Raw genomic sequence first — 22016 nt, forward strand, 5'->3', positions numbered from 1 at the left:
TCACATGGAGAGCCAACTGACAGTCAGTCTCTTGATCACTGAGAAGTGTTCAAGTAGGAAAAGTAGTCCTCTGTACAATTCTCTATTTGTACTTTATTTTTGTCTAAGTTAATGGAAGAGCCACCTCAATTAAAGTAAGTTGTTTTGTTTTTACTGGTCATATATTAAAGTTGAACTATATGAATGGCTGACATTTGATGATTTTTGATTAACAACTTAATTCAGTTGGTTTTCAGTGGAAATATATATGATTTGGGGAATTTATTCTTTTTTTTTATTCACTTCCTGGTTAGAGGTCTTTTCTAATGTTAATTCAGCAAGATTTCAGGAAGACATGGACCAATGTCTGCTGTTATCTCTAATCTTCTTTTTAAAAAAATTTTTTTTATTAACATATAATGGGGAATTTATTCTTAATCTCTATATTATCCTGAGGCGTATGCAGATGTTATTGGTCTTCTCTAAATATCTAGATAGGACTTCACAATTTTGTTTTAGAAGTGGTGAACTTTTTTGATTGAGAATGTACTTGTGGTGTTAGCTTCATCAGGAATCTCTTCTTATCTTAAAGATTTATTTATTTAGAGAGAGTGCATGCATGTGTGAGCGTTTGAGCAAGGAAGGGGCAGAGGGAGAGAGAGAGGATCTCAAGCTGATTCCCCACTGAGTGTGGAGCCCAACACGGGCTTGGGACTTGATCTTACCACCCTGAGATCAGGACCTGAGCTGAAATCATGAGTTGGTCACTTAACCATCTGAGCCACCTGCCCGCCCCAGGTGTATCATTTTTGAAATATTTGACGATAAAATACAAAAGACACTCTAGGTGTTATATTATTTGTGAGAAGGGGGACAATAATGCCTTATGAGGGCAGAGTTGTAAGGATTGACTGAAGAGCGTGTATAGTACTCTCATCACAGTGCTTGGCATGCACAGTACTATTAGTAGGTACTATTAAGTCCTTCTTTTTTTTTTTTTTTAAAGATTTTTTATTTATTTGTCAGAGAGAGAGGGAGAGAGAGCAAGCACAGGCAGACAGAATGGCAGGCAGAGGCAGAGGGAGAAGCAGGCTCCCCACCAAGCAAGGAGCCTGATGTGGGACTTGATCCCAGGACGCTGGGATCATGACCCGAGCCGAAGGCAGCTGCTTAACCAACTGAGCCACCCAGGCGTCCCTGACTGTGTCCTTCTTTGGGGAATCTAAGTGAAATACAAGTTGATACAGTTTTTGCTAACATATTTGCATGGACTCATGGAACATTGTCTACTGTAAATAAACAGTCTGCTTTAAAAAAAAAAAAGCAGTATTGGGTTAAGAAATAGTTTGAAGATGCAGGGCCTATGATTTCTTTTTTTTGTTTCTAGATAACTTCAGAGCTTCTGCATTCTTAGAACACTTTTTGGTACCATACTTCTGGCACATCTCTTATTCTAGTTTGTATCTTTTTAAATTGTTTATACTGTGAAAGAGCAGTTGTCACTGTTTTCTCCCTCAACTCTTTATACAGTGTGAGGTAAATAAATGTTTGTGGACCAGATGATCCATGTCAGGTGTAGCTCTCAAGATTTTGGTGTCCTTTTTGAAATACGGAGTTAAGAGGATGGAATTGCTGAATTAAATACAAATATCATACAATATATAATGCCTTCTGAACTGTCTTTATGATCGTGGCACTATTCTAATTTTGAGATATTTATATAAAAATATATATTTGAGATATTTATATAAAATATAATTTTTAATTTATATAAAATAATATATATAAATATATATAAAATATAAATAGATATTTATATAAAAATAAAAAATATATATATTTCTATAAAATATATATATTTGAGATATTTATATAAAAATCTGTATTTCCAACGTAGCCTCTTTCTAAGTGTGGTAGAAATAATCGCCTTGATCAGCAAGGTTGCCACCAGGGATATGTTTTTTTCTGTAAGCTGCAATCTCTGTTGTGTCTGCACATCGGAGATTGCCATTTATTTTCACATTTGTACTATTAGAGAAATATGTTATTACTTATACTGGATCTGTATTAAAATGGCGAATTGGAAGATAGACTGACAGGGCCATATCTTTGGAAGAAAAATGATAAGAACAGAGTTCTTTGTAAAAATGAGTAACAGTTCTAGATATTTCACATATAGAGTATGTCTATTAAGAGAATACAATTTGGGGCTCCTGGGCGGCTTGGTTGGTTAAGCATCTGCCTTTGGCTCAGGTCATGATCCCAGGGTCCTAGGATTGAGCCCTGTGTTAGACTCTTTGCTCAGCAGGGAATCTGCTTCTCCCTCTGACTCACCTTTCTTTCTCTGTTCCCCCTCTTTCTCTCTCTCACTCAAATAAATAAAATCTTTGGGAAAAAAAAAAAGAGAATATAATTTGAAAAGCTGCCCTGATTCACTTATGCCTAAAACCCACCCACCCTCAGTTCTTTTTCTTTTTCTTTCTTTCTTTCTTCATTTCTTTCTTCCTTCCTTTCTTCTTTTCTTTCTTTCTTTCTTTCTTTCTTTGAGGTTCCTTTATTTGTTTGGTGGTAGGAGGGGAGAGGCAGAGGGAGTGAGAAACCGAGGCAGACTCCGTGCTGAATGTGAAGCCCGATGTGGTGCTTCGTTTCACAACCCTGAGATCTCAACCTGAGCCGAAACCAAGAGTCAGACACTCAACTAACTGTGCCACCCAGGCACCCCAACAGAGGACATTTTGGTTAGTTAGTTTATGTATGTATGTATGTATGTATGTATGTATGTATGTATGTATATATGTATGTATGTGGAGCCCAATGTAGGGCTTAAGTCAGGACCCTGAGATCCAGATCTGAGCTGAGATCAAGAGTCAGGTGCTTAACTGACTGAGCTACCCAGGCACCCTTTTCTTTAATTCTTAGTCAAAACTGGTCTACTAAGATTATATATAGTCAAATGAAGAGTAAATATCCATGCTTAAAGTCAAAAGCAATAAAAGCAATTTAGAAAGTTGAGTAACTATGGCATACTTTCTAGACATTCTGTTTTGGTTTTCTTATTTTATCTTTTAGGTCTATTGGCAAGGATGTATTATGGCTCACGTTGATTTAATATCTTTAAAATTTTTTCATTGTACTGACAGTATAAAGTTCTTTTCATTTTGAAATTATTTACTTCAATTATGAACATCTACTGACTTTTCAGGTCTTCTACAATTTCTCCTTTATATACACATTTCTTATTCAATCATCTCCTTCACTCTGTACTAAGTTGCCAATAACCCTAATTAGGGAATATACTCCTTTTTCTCTTATTCTTGTCTAAAATACTGAATTCTACTTCCCCCCTGAGGATTAGCTCAATGTGACCTCTTCTGAACACCCATCACCCATTCATCTCTTTTTCCATCCATCCATCCATCCATCCATCCATCCATCCATCCATTCATCCATCCCTTCATTCTTTATTTTAAGTTGGGGTATAATTGATATATAACATTATATTAATTTCAGGGTTACAGCATAATGATTCAGTATTTGCATGTATTGGAAAATGATCACCATAAGAGTCTGGTTCCCATCCATTAGAATACATAGTTATAGGATTTTGTTTTCTTGTGATGAGAACTTTTAGATTCCTCTTAGAAACCTTCAAATATGCAATGCAGTATTACTAACTATAGTCACAATGCTGTACATTACATCTCTATGACTTCTTAATTTTATGATAGGAAATTTATACCTTTTGACCCCTTTCACCTATCTTGCTCACCTCCCAACCCCGCCTCTAGAGTAGTACCTTCTTTATGAGAATTTATTTTTTTTAAGCATTTTAGATCATCAGGAAAGTTACAAGAGTGGTAAAGTGAACATCCATGTACCTTCACTTAAATAGGCCACTTATTTAAAATTTGGCACTTTTGTTATTAAAAATTTGATTTTGGGAGGATCGATTTCATCAGTCTTCTTCTCCCCACCAAAGCCGAGCCATTTGAAAGAAAGTAGCATGCTTCATCACATTTGAAATCTCAATACAATAATCTGTAGTTTGCCAAGAATGACATTCTTCTGCATAACTATAGTGCAGTGATGACACTCAGGGACTGCAACACTGATCGAGTATTACCACTTATATAGCCCATGTACAAATTTCCCCAGTTGTCCCAGTAATGTCCTTGATGGCAGATTATTTTTTCACTTTTTCCTGCAACCACATCTAGACAAGTATCATGCATTATATTTAATTTCTATATTTGTTTATTCTCCTTTAATATCCCTCTATTTTGGTACATCTGGTAATCCTCATGATTAGGTTTAGCTAATCATTTTTGACAGGAATATTACAAAAGTCATATTATGTCCTTTTTAGTGCATCATATCAGGAGGCACACAGTCGGTTAAGGTGGTGTCTACTAGATTTCAGCACTGTAAAGGTACCCTTCTCTTTTTGTAATTAATAAGGGATCTGTGTACTTCCAGATCCTGGGACTGTCCTGTTCCCAGCAGTTTTTCTGATTTGGTGATTTAGTATTCATTGATGATTTGTTCCTGAATCATGTATTACTCTGTTGATTTTGAAACAGGATTTTTCTGTTTTTTTTTTTTTTTTTTTTTCATTTCTTTCACTTTTATTAGCTGGATTCTTCTATAAAGAAGAACTTCCCTTTTGTCCCTTTCCCTTTTTTTAGTGTCAGTATTGCCACATGAGTCCTTATCTTACATAAAATGGGTTATATTCTGTTCTTGTCTTTCATTTTGATTCTCTAATTGTTCCAGATTTGGCCAGTGGGAGTCTTACTCATTATCCTTTGACATGTTTCCATCAATTTTTGAGCACTTCCTTTTTTTCTAGCACAGGATGTTCTTGGTTCACTCCAAGTTCTGCGCTAGCTCTGGAGTCATTTCTTTCATCAAAGAGCTCTTGTCTCTTTTATTGGAGCATTGTATATAGAAACTGAGATGTGGGCATTAGGTACATTCCTTCTGTGGACAGAGCTAAGAAATACACACATTGCATTAACACATAGGGAGTTTTATAAATCTTGAGTTAGAACTGATGCTTCTAAATTTCACCCGAATATCCTAGGTCTTCTTCTCCTGTTCCATATTTGTACCTCTGAGAATTCTGGATCCCAGAGAATTAATATATTTAGTGATTTGCTTACTCATATAACACAAAATAGTTTCAGAATTGCTATGCAAATGTCACTAAAAGCAGTAAACTTACTAGGCTCAAGATTTCTTTGCAATTCTTTTTATCCTACAATATGTCCCACTGGGGCTAGAGTTCAGAGTATTTTGTTAAAAAATTTTTGCTACTTTTTCTTCTGTTGTTACCAAGTTGATATATAATTGGGTTTGTTTCTTTTGTATATTTTTTAGAGTTCCTCATCCTTATTAACTTAATTTTTTGAGTATGTAAAATGTAAATATGTCTCAAAATGCAAAATTATAAGAAGATACATGCAGTGATATCCCTTCTTCTCTTTATCCCTTCCAACCTGATCCTACCCACTTCTTCCAAAGTAATCAGTATAATGAATGTGCATGTGTTTGTGTGTGTGTGTGTTTATACAAGTACCCTTCCTCATACCTTATACAACATGATTATTAGTAATATAATACATATGTATTTTTGTACCTTGTTTTTCCACTTGAAAATATATCCTGAAAATTATTCCATATTAGTTCATAGAAATCTTTTTCATTCTATTTTTACTGCTAACTAGTACTCCACTGTTTGAATATACAGTAGTTTATTGAGCCAATCTCCTACATAAAACTACATTTAATGATTTCCAATGTTTTCTTATTAAAAGATAGTGTTTTGGCGACACAGCTATTAGAATTAGCTTAAAAAAATACTGATGATACCACATACTGGCAGGGTGCCTAGCAACTGTAAAAATTGCTAGAATTTGAATTTTTACTGCCCCAGTGTTCAGCTTCAAGCAGAGAATTCTTTTTTTTTTTAATATTTTTATTTTTTTCAGCATAACAGTATTCATTATTTTTGCACCACACCCAGTGCTCCATGCAATCCGTGCCCTCTACAATACCCACCACCTGGTGCCCCCAACCTCCCACCCCCCACCCCTTCAAAATTCTCAGATCGTTTTTCAGAGTCCATAGTCTCTCATGGTTCACCTCCCCTTCCAATTTCCCTCAACTCCCTTCTCCTCTCCATCTCCCCTTGTCCTCCATGCTATTTGTTATGCTCCACAAATAAGTGAAACCATATGATAATTGACTCTCTCTGTCAAGCAGAGAATTCTTGAGGCAGTATCTTGATTTTGGCCACAAGGTTTTTTGCAGTGTCTTGGTAAAGAAAAAATGGTGATTTTTCTTGATTTTCTTCTGTTTAGTGCAAACACTTGAGTAAATTAAGTGGTAATTTGTTTAGGGATTTCTCAGGGAGAATCCTAGTAACTTTTGAGAAGCTCTACAGTCAGATCCTGCAGTTTTTAGGATGGGGCTCTGTTTGTGGTATTCTTACATGTTCAGAGGTCTAGAAAATTCTCTTAAACTTTTGCTAATTTTTGTTGCTTAGAATCCTGGGCCTTCTAGTATGTTGGTACATCCATGGTATTTAGTACAGCTCTGTGGAAGATTATGTCCATGTGAATTCTACCTTTCTTTTCTCTGAAATTTTGGAAACAAAGTTGTAGAGAAAAATACACTGATGAAAAATGTTTGCCAGGTATTTCCTGGCTTCCAGACATAATAGGGCAGTCAAAATTGATCCTTTGAGTGCAAAGGTAATGCTCTTTCAGCTAACCATTTGTTGTTTTCTTCCTTCAGAAAGATGCCTGGTACATTTTAATGACTTGAGATCCAACTAATGCTCAGAAATGGGCACCAAGTCCCTACATTCATTTACTAATACCAAGGAACTGTTTTGTGTAAAGTGGTAATCAAAAGTATTTTCAAGAAGGAGAATGACTCAAATGATTAGTGAGCAACATATCTAAATTCCTTGCAAATTTTTATCATACTTTTTTTGGATGATCCACCTACTTCGAAAGGTTTCATAAGAGAAAAATAAGTGGCCTGTATTGTGTGTATGTGTATCTCCTGGGACAGCTGTGAACAACAAGACTAGAGCACACTAATGCATTTCTTTCTTTCATGTACTATCTTTATCAGCAGCATAGGTAAATATTGTTGAGTGGAAGGAGACAAGCAGTCTTTTCTTGTACTCTATTCCATTTTCCTAATGATATGCTTGCCCACTATAAAGCAGGTAGATCTATCAGATTGTTACCTGCAGATACTTTTTTTTCCCCTGCCTCCCTTCATTAGTGAGTCTTAATTAAGATAGTAGAAATAGCTACTAACTTTCACATCCTTTGTTGGGGGGGTGAGGAAAGTATTATAAAAATGTTGAGCAGATGTATCTGTTAAAGGTTGAATGTCATTATTTATTTTAAAACCAAAATCTCCCTTTTTCTTTAGTAAGTAAAATCATTTTCCTTATTCTTTTTGAGAGGATCTTACCCATTAACCTTTCCATTTTCAGAGACTTTCTTTGTCTTGATCTAAGATATGTTAGAGAAGAAGAACATATCAAAAAGATCCTAATGTTTCACAAGAATTTTTATGATAAAAAATGTTGGTGGCGCCTGCGTGGCTCAGTTGGTTGAGCATCTGCCTTCAGCTCAGGTCATGATCCCTGATCCCTGGGATCGAGTCCTGGTCCGGCTCCCCACTCAGCGAGGAGCCTGCTTCTCCTTCTCCCTTTCTCTCTGCCTCTCCCCTCTGCTTGTTCTCTCAAATAAATAAAATCCTTTAAAAAAAATGTTTATGCTTCTTTTCTTTCTGACCATCTAAAATTTCCACTTCTACGCTGAATCTTGACATCTCCAATATATACTGCCTGCACAGGCTCATACGGTCATTTTTTCAGGGTGCCTTTCATGGATCCTGCTTATAGATTTACTTTTCTTATAGCTTCCTTTGTCCCCAGACTTTTTTTTGTCACCTACATATTGGCATGATGTGATAGCTGATGTATATTGATAGGATATAATGCTATTTAACAAAATCTACAGACAATAAGTGACAAAAACTACAGCTTTGATGGAAGCTCTCAGTATGTACCCTACAAATGTAAGAAGCACATTGAAATGGACAGACTAGCCATGGATATTGGCATCTAGTGGTGCATGATCTCTAACTGGTGTGTGAATGTGTAATTGTAGAATGTTAAGCCTTGCCTTCATGATATCTACCTCTGATTATTGGAGTCCAGCCACTCCTAAAATCTTTTAATAGCTTTTTATTTATCTGTTATTTTAATATCATAACATATAATATTCTAACATGCTCTGTGACACAGATTTGCTAGTTACAGAACCTAAAATCTTGCCTACAATTTGCTCCTCCCTGATAATAAAGAGGTTTGAGTTGACAGAAAGCACTAAGGCTCTCCATTCAGAAACTATATAGGGAATTAGGCAGCTGCTGTCCTTGGTGATGAAATTATTTCCTGTGAATTCATAAGGAAAACAACTAGTTAAAAAAGCAGGATAATCTTGAGTATACTATTTGTGGCTGCTGTTGGTATCTCTATAGATCTATTTGAACTAGAAAAATACAGACTCCAGTATCTTAATGTCTTGAGTTCCTGACTGCCAGGCAGAGGAAATGTTTAACTATTTTAATCATGTTTCTGTATCTCAGAAAGAAAGCCCTTATGAGAGGAAATGACAACGTCCTACCACAAAGTTATCTCTTATCAGTTATAGTCCCAGTCGATAATGATTTGTCAAACTTGGACATGTGTAAAATGCAAGGGCTGTGTTATTTACTTTGGAAAGGAAAAATTAGATGAAGCTGATAAAGACGGAGTCCTGGCTTTTGTTAGGAGACAGAAGCCATTAGGGACAGTCATTGTTAGCTTAGGAGAGTGTCCTTGGACCCTTCCCTCTGCCCCAGCTGAAACCTAACCCTGCTTGAATCATTCTTTGCACTTGAGGGGGAAGAAGGGCAAACAGGAGGGGGAAGAAGAATGAAGACAACCTTGACAGAGATTGTGCCTTTTAAATGGGGAGCAAAATGTGGCCCTTAAAACAAACCTATTTATGCGAGTCAGGAGAAACGGCCTTTGGCTCTCTTTCCAACTCCCGTCTCTAGGTTTTTGAAAGTTCATTTCTTATCCTTCCAAACGTGTGGCATTCCTTCACGTATAGCGTATGTTGCCCTCCTTCTTTTTCCTTTCTGTTGATGTGATTCTTTTTCATTAGTGGAAGCAGAGAAAACACATCTAGCTCAAAGCAACATGAGTCAGTGCATGCTTTACATACCTTTCTCCTCACAGCACTCTTCTTGGTTCCTCACAGGGCTCCTAGCGTTCCTCGCAGAAGGGAGCATGGAGGAAAAAGGATTTCTAAATAGTAGGCTACTTTGGGGGTCGAGGTAAAGTTTGTGGACTGAAGCCCCGTTTCACTGCTTCTTTTCTCATCTAGATTTCTGTGGGCTACCTGCAAAGCAGGCAGTCCTTTGCTTAAGGAGACTTAACTGGATTATGGTGGCAGAGGCTAAGAAATAGCAAAGCCAATACTTCCGGATCAGGGCATTTTAAATGGTTTGAAGCCGAGGATGAAGGCTGTCAAGACAGCCTCACAGAGACTAGGTTTGGTTGTAAATATTTGTTGGAGACTACAGGGAAACCTTTTTGTCCTCTCTAAATATATCTGTATTTTTTAAGTCAGCCCAGATAAACCTCTCTTTTTAGCCCATTAGCAAGGGGTACTACTACCTTATTCATCACAGATTTTTAGGGAAACTCTTCCCTAATTTGGATGTTCATTCTGTAAGGATGGGTCTGACGTGGGAAGGGGCCACGGCTCTGTCTGAGGAATGGCTTACGAGCAGTTTCCTTTGAGTGAAACTCATGGTTCTGAGTCAAAGCAAAACAAAGTAAATAAACTGCGTAAAGAAGAACATGGGAATGAAGCTGTGATTGAATTTACTTAAATTTTCTTAAACTTTCAGTAAATAACTTTATTTATAGTCGTTAATTCTAAATAAAAGAAACAAGGTTCGCTTCCTATACAGATCAAAACCTTTTTATGTTTCTTTTTTCATATGTATGTGTAATTTTTATGTAGTTAAAATACTACCAATATAATTTTATGAATTTTTGTATTTTTCACTTTTTGCACTTGTATTTTGCTTAGTTGAAGTTTTCACTAGTAGGCTCTGTTTTTCTGGCAAGCTAAAATAAATTTCCTTCACCTCTTTACTTTGCAACTCAACAGGGGAGACTGTAAAGATGCTCTAATGTTGTGATCATTTCAAATAAGAGTGCCTAATATAAAAGCCTCTTGTCTTTTTGTGTTATTAAGATGAAAACTATTGTCCTTTTGTACTCTTCAAGTTACAATTTTTACCTGCATTTTAATCTTTTTTCTTTTTAACTGCATGGTGTTTATCTGTCCATAAAATGTTTTTCTCAGTGGTTTTGTAATGCTCACTAGCTTTTCTAATGGCTTTTTTTTTTTTTTTTTAAATAAATCTATGTTTGGGCCATGGTATAGGATCAAGAGTTTTTTTGTTTTGTTTTGTTTTGTTTTTGAGCGCTTACAGAGTATCTAGCACTGGGAGGTTCTTAAACAGAGATTTAGCCCATGCTATCATGGGTATATAGCAAATGAACGGGATAATCAAAGAAGTGGAACCAATAAATGTAGAGAGGTGATGGTTTTGGAGGGATAGGAAAGTAGCTATTGTGCTGCCCAGTTGTAGAGTGAGATTTCACTAGGAAAAACATCTTGGTGAAGGACGCTATGCCTCCCAAGGAAGAAATGAGGCCTGCTTGCTGGACTGAGGGAAAATGACCTTGTAATCGAGTCAGGTCAACCCAGTGTAGACACGTCTGCTGCTTATATTCTGATGAATCCTACAGTTACCAGTGTTGCTGTAGAAACTACAGCTAGGTCTTTTATTCTGATTATTTCTTTCTGCAATTTTGTCTTTTCTTTTTTGCTTTATTTTGTTTTGTTCAGTATTTACTCTTGTCCTTTTATTCTTGTTTAATTCCTATAGGTCAGCAATATAGGGAATAGTTTCCTTTTTCAGTTGAGGAAATTGAGGCCAAAGTAAATCGTGAGTTACTCATTGTCAGGTCACATAACCAAACAGTTTTAGCACTGTGACTATCTCCAGTTCTTACCTCATGTTGTTTGTTTCACTTTGTCTTTTGATGTCTCAGTTTAATCTGTCCACATTGTTCAAATTGTAATTTTCTGGTATTACTTCTAGGTTTGGCTTTTTCCATTTATTATCTTACTTTTTACATGATTCCCCTCTCTTTCTAGCATATTTCTGTATTTTTGATTACGTGTTGATGTAAATACTCACTAATTCTTACACCCTTCAGAAGCTGGCTGGCAGGTCATTTAATTCCTCCTGTGTGGCAAGTTTTGATTTTGACCATTGAAACTTAGTCTTTTAGATGGACCACCATGGATCTAAGAAGACGCAGTCACGTTGTGAAAGTCACATTCCCAGCTCCTTCTCTTCCTCTTTGGAGGCTTCCTTTTTGAAGCCTAAAATGTATCTCAAAGCAGATGCAGGGCCTGTGGCACCTGTTACTCTTTGCTGTTATTCATCCTTCTGTTGTGTGTCCCAGCCTTGCTGACATTTTCACGGTTTACGCATCCCATGTCGAAAATACCAGAACTAGGTTTCTGGGAGCATGGTTTGTTTGTTTGTTCTGTGTTTTTCTCCTAGAAACTAGAACTGGCTTTTATTTTTTATACTTGAATAGTAAAAATGAATGCAGCTCCAAGTTCTTCATAGCTTTGCTTTCGTATTTTTGACAGTCTTGCTTGTTTTGCAGGTACCTGGAGCCCAGGACTTGGTGGATTTCTCTCCTGTTTATCGATGTCTACACATATATTCTGTCCTGGTGAGTCTTTCTCTGGCTCTGACTAATAAAGATGTACATTGAGTTCAAAAATCTTCTTTCTTATTTTTGATAGTTTTTCTGTTTATAATTAAGAGTAAGAAAAAAGAAACTATTATTTAAGGAGTATTAATTATAAAAAATTATCCTTTCTTTTCTTCTTGAATTTCTTGTTTGCCATGTAATGATATAAGTGAATAACATCAATTTCTATCACAAAATGATAAAATTATACCTAGAAATAGTCACATATACACAGATTTCTGTTCTTAATTTAATGATGTAGTTATTTAAATAAAAATAGCCTGTCTTTCTATATCAAAATAATATTTATGAAAACTTTATTTTTTTATTCCTGATGACACTTATTCCTTCTGTCCTATAAAACCTAGGCAAAGAGGAATCTCTCTGGGGGAAGTTATTATGGGTGTTAATGGTATTATAAGAAATAACTCTTTCTCCATCTTGGTAGTACACCTATATGCAGACACGTAGATAAAGACAATCAAAAAATTAATAAGTATCATCAAAGATTGATGAGAGAAGTCCATTATCGATCTTTTTATTTTTATTTATTTATTTATTTATTTATTTATTTTTTAAAGATTTTATTTATTATTTATTTGAGAGAGAGACAGTGAGAGAGAGCATGAGCTAGGAGAAGGTCAGAGAGAGAAGCAGACTCCCCGTGGAGCTGGGAGCCCGATGCGGGACTCGATCCCAGGATCATGACCTGAGCCGAAGGCAGTCGTCCAACCAACTGAGCCACCCAGGAGTCCCCATTATCGATCTTTTTAAATAACAAAGTTCTATGATGCCTCTATCAGGTTATTTTATAATATGATCGAGTGAGTCTTTTTGCCAGTCTTCTATTTATTTTCTTCTTCATATGTTTAATATAGTATCACTTAGTCATTACTCCAGACAGGTTGAGACACTGGTCTATGGGCTTCACGACCAGAGTACTTTGAGGTGATTTCCATTAGTCTGAGAAAAGACTTGCTAATTTTTTCTCCCCTCCTCTCCTTCCTCCTCCTACTTCTCCTTGCTCTCTGATTTCCTCTTCCCTCTTCCTTTCTTCTTCCTTTCTCCACTCCTTCTCTCCTTCTAACATTCCTTATCATATAAAGATGGAGCAAGATACAGATTGAGTTGTCTCAAGACAGCTAAAATAAGTAGATAATTTTTTTTCAATCTCATGTACAGAGAATTAAATAAATCATATACATCTTAGTTTGTGACACACTATTATCATTATTTTATATAAGTCCAAGGTATATATATAATCCTTATTTTAAATAATTTTTAATTTTTACTAACCTGATAGATATTGAAGGATATCTCTTTCTTTTAATTTGCATTTCTTTTATTACTGATAACATTGTGATTCTCTTTATAGACTCACTAATCATTTAAGATTTTTCGTCTCTGAAACGCCTATTTTTAACCTTTGTTCAATTTTGTATTGGCTTTCTTATTTTGATTTTTTTTTTTTTTGCTAGAAAGAGAAGTCTCAGAAGTTCCTTATATGTTATAGCTATTGACAGTTTAGGATGTTGCCAGTGTCTTCTTTCCAGTTTGCCCCCCAGACTTTAAACTATGTGTAATTATCTTTCACAAGCAGAAATTCTTGATTTTGATGTAACCAGGTCCATCAATTTTAACCTTATAGTTTGCACTTCTTAAGCCTTGTTTAAAAAACAACAACAACTCTCTTTTATTGAAGGTTATAGGATATTCCCTTTATGCTACCTTTAATATTTTTCCCATCACATCTTGATATTGGTCATCTTGTATATATGATTTTGTGATACATTCACATGTATGGTAAAACAGGTCCCTTCTCATTTCTTCTCCTTTAAATTGCCTCCACTATTTATGAACCTTTATTTTCTCTTTCTTCCTTCCTTTCTTTCAAAACCAAATTATTTTATTCAAGTATAGAATGAATCTTCATATGAAAATAGCTGTCTGTATAAGTAGGTTTTGTTTTTTTTAATGGAAAGGATTCCGTACCTTTTCCCCAAAGAAGCTAAAATAAATTGGGGCTACCTTAAGGTTATGACTTCCTTGAGGCTTATCTTCTGAAAGAATAATTTTCTACAATCATTTTCTTTTCTTTTTCTTCTTTTCTTCCTCTTCTTTCTCCTCCTCTTATTCCTGTTTCTCCTTCTTCTTCTATTTTTTTTCAAGTTTTTAGTTAAATTCCAGTTAGTTAACATAGAGTGATTTAGTGTAATCTTAGTTCCAGGAGTAGATTTTAGTGGTTCTCTCTATATATTTTAGAATCTTTGAGTTCACTAAAAAATTTCTTGTAGAATTTTGATTTGAATTGATTGAATTTATAGGTAAATTTTGGGAAGAATTAACAACCTGCTCATGCTGAGTCATGCTACTTGTGGAAGAGAAAAGTCTATTTTTAAATTACTAAGCTTTGTTTAAGTTAATTGTCTTGGGGATTCTTATAAGGTTAATAGCAAAATACAGTTTTTGCTGCTGTTTTCTGCTTTCCTTTTTAATTAATAATTGCTGATGATAAGGAATGCTCTTGACTTTTGTAAGTCAACTTAAATCTGGCAACCTTGCTTAACTCTTTTATTATGGTTTGCTTTTTGGTTTATGATAGGTTTTCTGTATAGTTGATCATAATTTTGATTTTCTGTGTAGTTGATCTGCAGATATTGACTTGTTTATTTTCTTCTATTCATATAGCTCATTGTTTTTTATATTGTCTTATTGTATTGACTAGGATCATCATTACTTTTTTGTTCAGGAAGCTAATGGTAGGCATCCTTGTCTGATTTTTGATCTCTAACAGAAGGTATCTAAAATTTCTCCATTAATGACGTTTGCAATAAATTTTTGGTAAATACTCTTTATCTAGTTATTCCTAGACTCCTGATATTTTTTGTAAAAACATAAGTGAGTATTGAATTTTATTGGATTTGTTTTCCAAATAGATTGATACAGTCCTGTGGCTTTTATCCTTTAGTTCATGGATGTGGTGAGTTTCACTGATAGATTTTTGTGATATTAAATGATCCTTTTATTCTTTAGATAAATCCAACCCAATGAGGATGCATTACTGCCTTTTTTTTTCCCCTTAAGAATCTGGAATCAGCTCCTTTTATTTTTGTTTGTAGTTTTTTTTTGGTAATTTATTATTAAGTCTCAGAATTGCAAAATCACATGTACTTTTCCTCTCAAATACTGTAAAAGTATGAAAATCAGTAGTTTGTTTAGTTTAGTGTTATATCTTCAGTGCAACAACTGTACTTGGCATACAGTAAGTACTCAATAAATACTAACTGAATGAATAAGTAAGTGGTAGCTAGATATGCAGTATGTTTGTTTGAGCATACGCTAATTCAAACTTTATCACTCATTTACTTATTCACTAAACACTTACTGAATTTCTGTTCTGCATGAAATAGTTTGGTGAGCTAGGATGTATAAATAAGTCAAGGACTTCTGCTTTTAAAAAATTACAGTCTAGGGGCGCCTGGGTGGCTCAGTGGGTTAAAGCTTCTGCCTTCGGCTCAGGTCATGATCCCAGGGTCCTGGGATCGAGCCCCGCATCGGGCTCTCTGCTCAGTGCGGAGCCTGCTTTCTCCTCTCTCTCTCTCTGTCTGCCTCTCTGTCTACTTGTGATCTCTGTCAAATAAATAAAATCTTTAAAAAAAAAAATTACAGTCTACCAGGAGAGGAGTTATGGTCTTTGAATGACTATAGTATGACAGCACTTTATTTCATCACAGTGTATTGGCTAGTTTTTGTAAGCTTTATTAAGATTTGATGATTTAGAAAATGTAACAAATTTTCCTCAGATGAGAACTCTAACAGTGATTCATAAGGGTACTGAAGTAATTAGTTTGCATACCTACTAGCTGTGTGGTGTGAGGCAAGTTACCTAAACCTTAGCTTTCTCCTATGTGAGCTCTGATAATAATGATCTGCTCAGCACAGTTACAGATAATACATGAATGGTGGTGCCTCACTCCGTCTCTGGCACATAATTGGAATTTAATCAGTGGCAGTTAATCTGGCAAGAGTTATGTATCTCTGATGCTGATTATTCGACACATCATTGATACTTTTTAAAGTATATGATGTAAAGTATAGGCATGTTGGCAGAGGTTCTAGTCTCTGCCATCAACATACAAAGTTTATCAATTATTTAAAACGTACACATTCTTAAATACACAAAGTCTGTGTCATCCTAAACTGTGAGTTTAAAGAAGACCTTAAACTGCCGATTTAAAAATAAATTCCACACCCTGATCCTCTGTAGTGTTGAAATATTTGTTAGTCATAAATGTTCTGTAATAATTTGATAAGGCGTTGTTTATGTGGCAGAGACAGGCCTCTTCCCTCATTCACACATTCATAATGTTTCCTAGTTTTGAAAAAATACATAGTGGTAAGAGCTCAGCTCCATTTCTGGAATACATGTTTATTTTTTAGACACTGCTGTTCCAGACCTAGATGGACTTTAGAGAAGCACTCAGATATCTCTTTTGCTAAAGGAAGAGCCAGGCCATGTAAGACTTCTAGAGTGGATTCTTTTCATAGCTTTTTTGGGGGTGTAATTTTTTACTTCTCTGTATTTGTTTCCCCACTCTCAAATCACTGATTTGAGATAAACATATTTAAAAATGGATTACTTAATATAAAAATTGGTAACATAGATTTTTTTTTCATTTCTTGATGTAGTTAATATTAACATTTTTACAAATACCATAGGCAGTGCAAACTCAGTATGTTTCAAAATGAACTCATTATGTCCCTGTTCCCTAAAATCTACTCTTTTGGGGTATACCATGATCTCAGGTAATAACAGCATTTTATCAAGTCCCCAGGCTGAAATCCAAACCTTTTCTTTTTTCTCAGTACCATATCCAGATCTCTGTATCTTGCAGATGTGACCTCCTAAGTACAGTTTTACTTTCTCTCATCCTCCCCTATCCTAAAATGATTGCCCTAGATCATCAGGACTATTGAAAACATTCTTAACTGTTCTTCCTAACTTATATCCTAAGTCAACTCAACTTCTCACTGTAGTGATAGTGATCTGTGAATCATATGTATCTGACATATATGTTACCTGCTTAAATGTAAAGCAGGTAACATATAAATGTTAATGGAGTAAATGGAGTAAAATACAGAAGTATGGAAGGTTTTCCGTGTCCTGTCTGCCATGTTCTCTGCTGTTTACTACCTTGCTTTAATGATACTGAAATGCTTCCCATTCTTTGAATGCACCATTCTGCTTCTGGCCTGCTGTCCATTCCTCGTTCTAATCCTTCTGCCTGAATGAGTATTCTCTTTTTGTTTTATGGATTCATACTTATTTCATACTTGTGTCCTCCAGCACATTTTCCTGATGTTTCAGGTGGCGTTCAGTGGACCCCATTCCTCTTTCCACTATTGTAGGACCCAGTACATAATTGTATCAGTGCTAACTATATTATATCATCTTATCCTAAATATGTATTCTTTTTCCTCAATAGACTGTAAGCTCGTTTAGGGCAGGTACCATGTTTTATTCATCTTTTTTAGCCCTAGCACTTAGCACTTAGTATTAGTGGTATATGATACCCGATAAATGTTTGTTTTTGATTTTGAAAGATAACTGCCCTCCTTTTGACCTGAAAATGAATCCAGGATTCTGGCCTCAGGCAGTGTTATACAATATCAGGGCTGGGACTTCTACGAGGGAAAACAGTTCTATTGGTGTCCAACGGAAGGATCATAACAGAAGTAACAAAAAGTTCTAATATTTTGTCATTTACAATAGTGTTTATCTGAACTTTTGGCCTGGAGGATAACAAGGCACACTTTGAATAAACATGGCAATATTTATTATTTTTAGTGAAACCGACCTTCCATTCACCCCCCTTTTATGGCTGTGCTGCTTATAAATTCCCAAAGGATTATTTGAAAAATCCTACTTATATCTGCCAGCCTTATCAGTAGGGCAGGAGTTCACGTATTGTAACAGGAGGTCAGATTTCGGTCATGGTCTTATAGATGGGGCCAAGCACCTGTAAATTCTTCCTTTGGTGACTAAAGTGAAGTACAATATCAAACAGGCAGTGAGACTTTTCTAGGAAGTGCTGAACTTTGGCAGGAAGGGCAAACTTTGGCAGGAGGAGGGGAGGGAAGAAAGTGAACAAGGGTCAGATAGTGGTTAATTGAGACTTGGTTCTTGGTATAGTAATGCAGTGGAAGTGTGCAGGGCAAATGTAGGTGTATTTTATAGAATTATTTTAAACAACTTATACTGTCTAAATCTTAATATACAGTTTAGAGATGGGCGGGTAAGAGGCAGTATATAAAACATCATTTTACAGTCATTAAGGATCATTTTTTTAGGAGGGAGAAAATAACAAACTAAAAATTTTACTGGAAGAGAAGTGTTGAAGAATAATAATTGGAGATTTTTGAACATAGGATGGTAGTAGTTATGAAGATGGATGGCCTGTCTGTCGAATGAAGACAGAAAGCAGCCTGTCTTACAGATTTTCTGAAAACTCTATCAGCCCAGGGATGTCTGCCATGTTTATAAGCTCCAGGCTTTGAACCAGTTCAGTTTGGACAAAGATTTGTATATACTTCAAGCTCCTCTGCACACTGCAACATCTTTCTGACTCTTCTCCAAATTTACTGTTCATTCACTGGAAGAGTATCCCATGTCAAGGAGCATGGGTGTCATTAAGAACCTGGAGGAGCAACCTGTAAATACAACCATGTTCCTAGTTTGTGGGTCTCATTTATAATCTTATCTTCTTGTGCTTTCTTGTTCTCCAGTGCTTTACATAATCTGCTTATTAATAATTTAAAAAAATCCTGGATTAACAAGTGTTGACCATCGTATACCTTTGATTTATGTACTTTCTGCATTTGTGTTAAAAGTGTACTTTTTAAAGATTTCTGACATCTTGGATCCAGGAATAGCATATTACAAGCAAAATGTGGATTTTTTTTTTTTTTAAGTAAGCAGCAACCTCTTAGTATTACATGAATCATGAGAACCTCATTTTTATTTAATTCACTTTCAATTACTAATGGAGACTATAAAACAGCCTGAGATGTAAGGGAATGCAGAATGTTGTCATGCAGTGAATTCATATTACAAAGGCTCTAGCAAGTGCAGTATTTCTTTTAAATTTTCTTGGGCAAGGGGCCTCTGAGAATTTCATGAAAGCTGTGAACCCTTTCCCCAGACAAAAATGCACATATGTACAGGCATGTGATATTTTGCTTAGAATTTCAGAGCCTTCCTCAACTCCTGAATTTTATTAGACCTAGAAAGAATCCCTCATGTAAAAGGAGCTAGAGGCTGAATTAGGTTTCAGGTGCCTACTGACCACAGACCTCTGCCCCAGAACTGGCTTACCCCAATTCCAGTTGAGTATCCCCTTTTATAAGCCTCCTAAGGATACCCTACCACTTGTCTTTCTCTTAGGTTTGGAAGCCTTGCCAAAATCTAAATTTAAAAGCATATTTCAAAGTGAACTTATTTCTGTGTCATAAATCTTCCTTCCTTGGGCAGTCATCATGCATGGCAAGCTGGTGACCTGCTTTTCTATTAAGAATAAGTTCACCCCAGCACCTAAACTAATAGATTTGTTCCCTGAATACTTTTACTAACAGGATTCAGACAGAGATTTAAAAATATATATGAGAATTATAGTTAGTAATTTATCTCTCTGGATATAATTTTGTAAAGTTTCAGGATATTTTACCTCTTACTTGCTTTTAAAAATATCCCTTTTAAAGTACTTGGCTCTAATTTGGAGAGATGAGTGAGTAGCAGAGCTAGAATTTATGCACAATGTCTTTACTATCCTTCATGATCATTGCTGGGGCTAGAGGTGGGGTGGGATAGGCTGGAATCTTCCTGGAACTTACTTCTCCCTTTGTAATCTGAGGATTTCTACTTGAATGGTCTACAGTGGCAGCTGGAGGAAAATGCCAAATCAGTGGTCCTGTGACTGCTGATAATAGCAAGGAAAGTATTGGAGAGTGGAAAAAGGAGTGGATATAAGCAGTTTTAAGTGACATATTTTCTGAGGTGTTAAGGGAATTACTTAATGAAATTACATAAAGAACTTTGGCAGTAGTTGGCTGTTACATTAAGACATTTGGGAAACAGATACTTGAAGGGCCTAAGACACTGCTGAAATTTTCAATTAAAGAAAAATGATTAGTTTTGGCATTCTAACGTTAGACTTCCAGATACTTTCAAATAGTGACCATTGAAGGGTTATTATTTATATATGTATTTGTAATAGTGTTATCTTGGACTTTATATAACACTCTGTGCAACAATCTCATAATGCTTTGCAAATTTGACTCTATTAAATAAGTGACCCATATTCATATGGTTAGTATGAAAAAAAAAAACAAAAAAAAATCTCACTTGGTAGAGACTGGCCGCACTCTGAATCAAGCCATGAGATAGTTCTTTTGTTGGCACCAGAGGTAAGATTTTAGGGTTCTTACTCCTGTACTTTTATCAGAAGGCACTATTGCTGTTTAAAAATCAAGTAAATTGAACAATGAGAATTGGAACATACACTTAAGGCAGGTCTGAAGGATTGGGTGTATTTTTGATGCTCAGATTTTTTAAATCATTAATTGGTTTAAAAAGATGAGACTTCCTTTTAAAAAAATAGTAAGACATTTCTGCTACATCTAGTTATTAAGACAGTTGATTGGCTAGTGAAAAAAAGATATTCATACATCAGTTTCATACAATTGTCCTCGTGTTTCTCACAGACCATTGATCTGACAGTGAACTCTGATAAATAGAGCTCTGACTGGCTTTTGAGTTTTCATTAAAATTGATTGTACTTTACTATTGCCCATTTTTTTAGACTAATCCTGATTCTGTTTTAAACATCGACACTATTGACTTGTATTCATTTTATGTAGCTATAGTAGGAATCCACTACTTAAACTCTTTCAGTTTTTTACAAAGACACTTTAACGAACATTTGAATATTCGGTTTGAGCGAAAACACAAACAGGGTCATTTACTACTACTGTGGCAGAAATTAAGACAAACAAGAAAGGCCTATATGCAAAATTCTAGGGGCTTAGAGTTTGTAAGTTTTTATTCTCATTTGACATTTCCAAAGATGGTGTTACAGGGAGAGGAAAATATCACTTTATTTCTCTAGTCACAAGAAATTGGAAATTGTGGATATAGAATTCCAGCATTGCCAGAGGCACATAGCTTAATCATCTAGATCTTCTTAAAGTTGTTTCTGGAGCTAAATTTCTAGGGAACACCAGGCTCATCAGATGATCTGTTTTTTTAAAAAAAAAAGGAGAGGGGGCTTCTGTTTCAGATAGATCAGAACTCTGTGTACTGTATTTCTGTCTTGGGTTTTTTTGTTTTGTTTGTTTGTTTTGTACAGATCACATTAGTATATTTGAGTGTGTTCTAAGAAGAACTGCAAAGAACAAATGTGTTAAATTTTATTTCAGCTGCTACTTCTTAATATAGTGAAAGAGGTTAAGGATGACCAGGGTACTTTGTGTTCTCAAAAGTTCCTAACTCAATGGGTCTAGAGAAAAGCTACTTGTAGAAGACTGTGAAGAGACCTGGTTTTTGTTTTGTTTTAAATCTGTCATGTTTATTTGAAATATATGCATTTTTTTTTTTGGGAAATAAGACAAGAACATTGAACTTTTAATGGAAAAGCCTTCTTGAGAACAGTAATATGAAATGAGTAGGTACCATTTTCAAATCTTTGGGATAGCAGTGACATCAGGAAGGAATGCTGATGTTTATATACTTGACATTTATTTTTTAAGAACTTCAAGTGGCTTATATTTTAAGCTCTGAGATGTAGACACTATTCCTCTCGACTCTTTTCATAAGTGTTGTTTTATTTTCATTTGAAATGGACTCTCTTTGCCGTCTCAGGAATATTCATCTGCCTTTCCCCCACTATCTAAGACAAATGCAAGTTGCACTGTTTGGGGAGCCAGCTTCCACAGAACAGAGCTGGGAGCTTTCTGGTTTGCTTTCATGGTATCTTGAGTACTTCTGAGCAATAAGAGCATAGTTTGAGTATTTTCTTTAGAGATATATATATTTTTTAATGTGGAAAGT

General features: G+C 35.5%; 1 protein-coding gene across 2 annotated transcripts in view; it reads left to right on the forward strand.

The window, feature by feature from the left end:
• EXOC6B (exocyst complex component 6B) overlaps positions 1–22016 on the forward strand; it is a 715681-nt gene that overhangs the window by 265084 nt on the left and 428581 nt on the right. For both annotated transcript variants that reach the window (XM_047743996.1, XM_047743997.1), the window contains exon 8: positions 11822–11890. In XM_047743996.1, the coding sequence (XP_047599952.1) occupies positions 11822–11890 (69 nt within the window). The remainder of the gene's footprint in view (positions 1–11821; positions 11891–22016) is intronic.

This window comes from Lutra lutra, chromosome 9 (assembly GCF_902655055.1).
Source record: "Lutra lutra chromosome 9, mLutLut1.2, whole genome shotgun sequence".
NCBI classification, from domain to species: domain Eukaryota; kingdom Metazoa; phylum Chordata; class Mammalia; order Carnivora; family Mustelidae; genus Lutra; species Lutra lutra.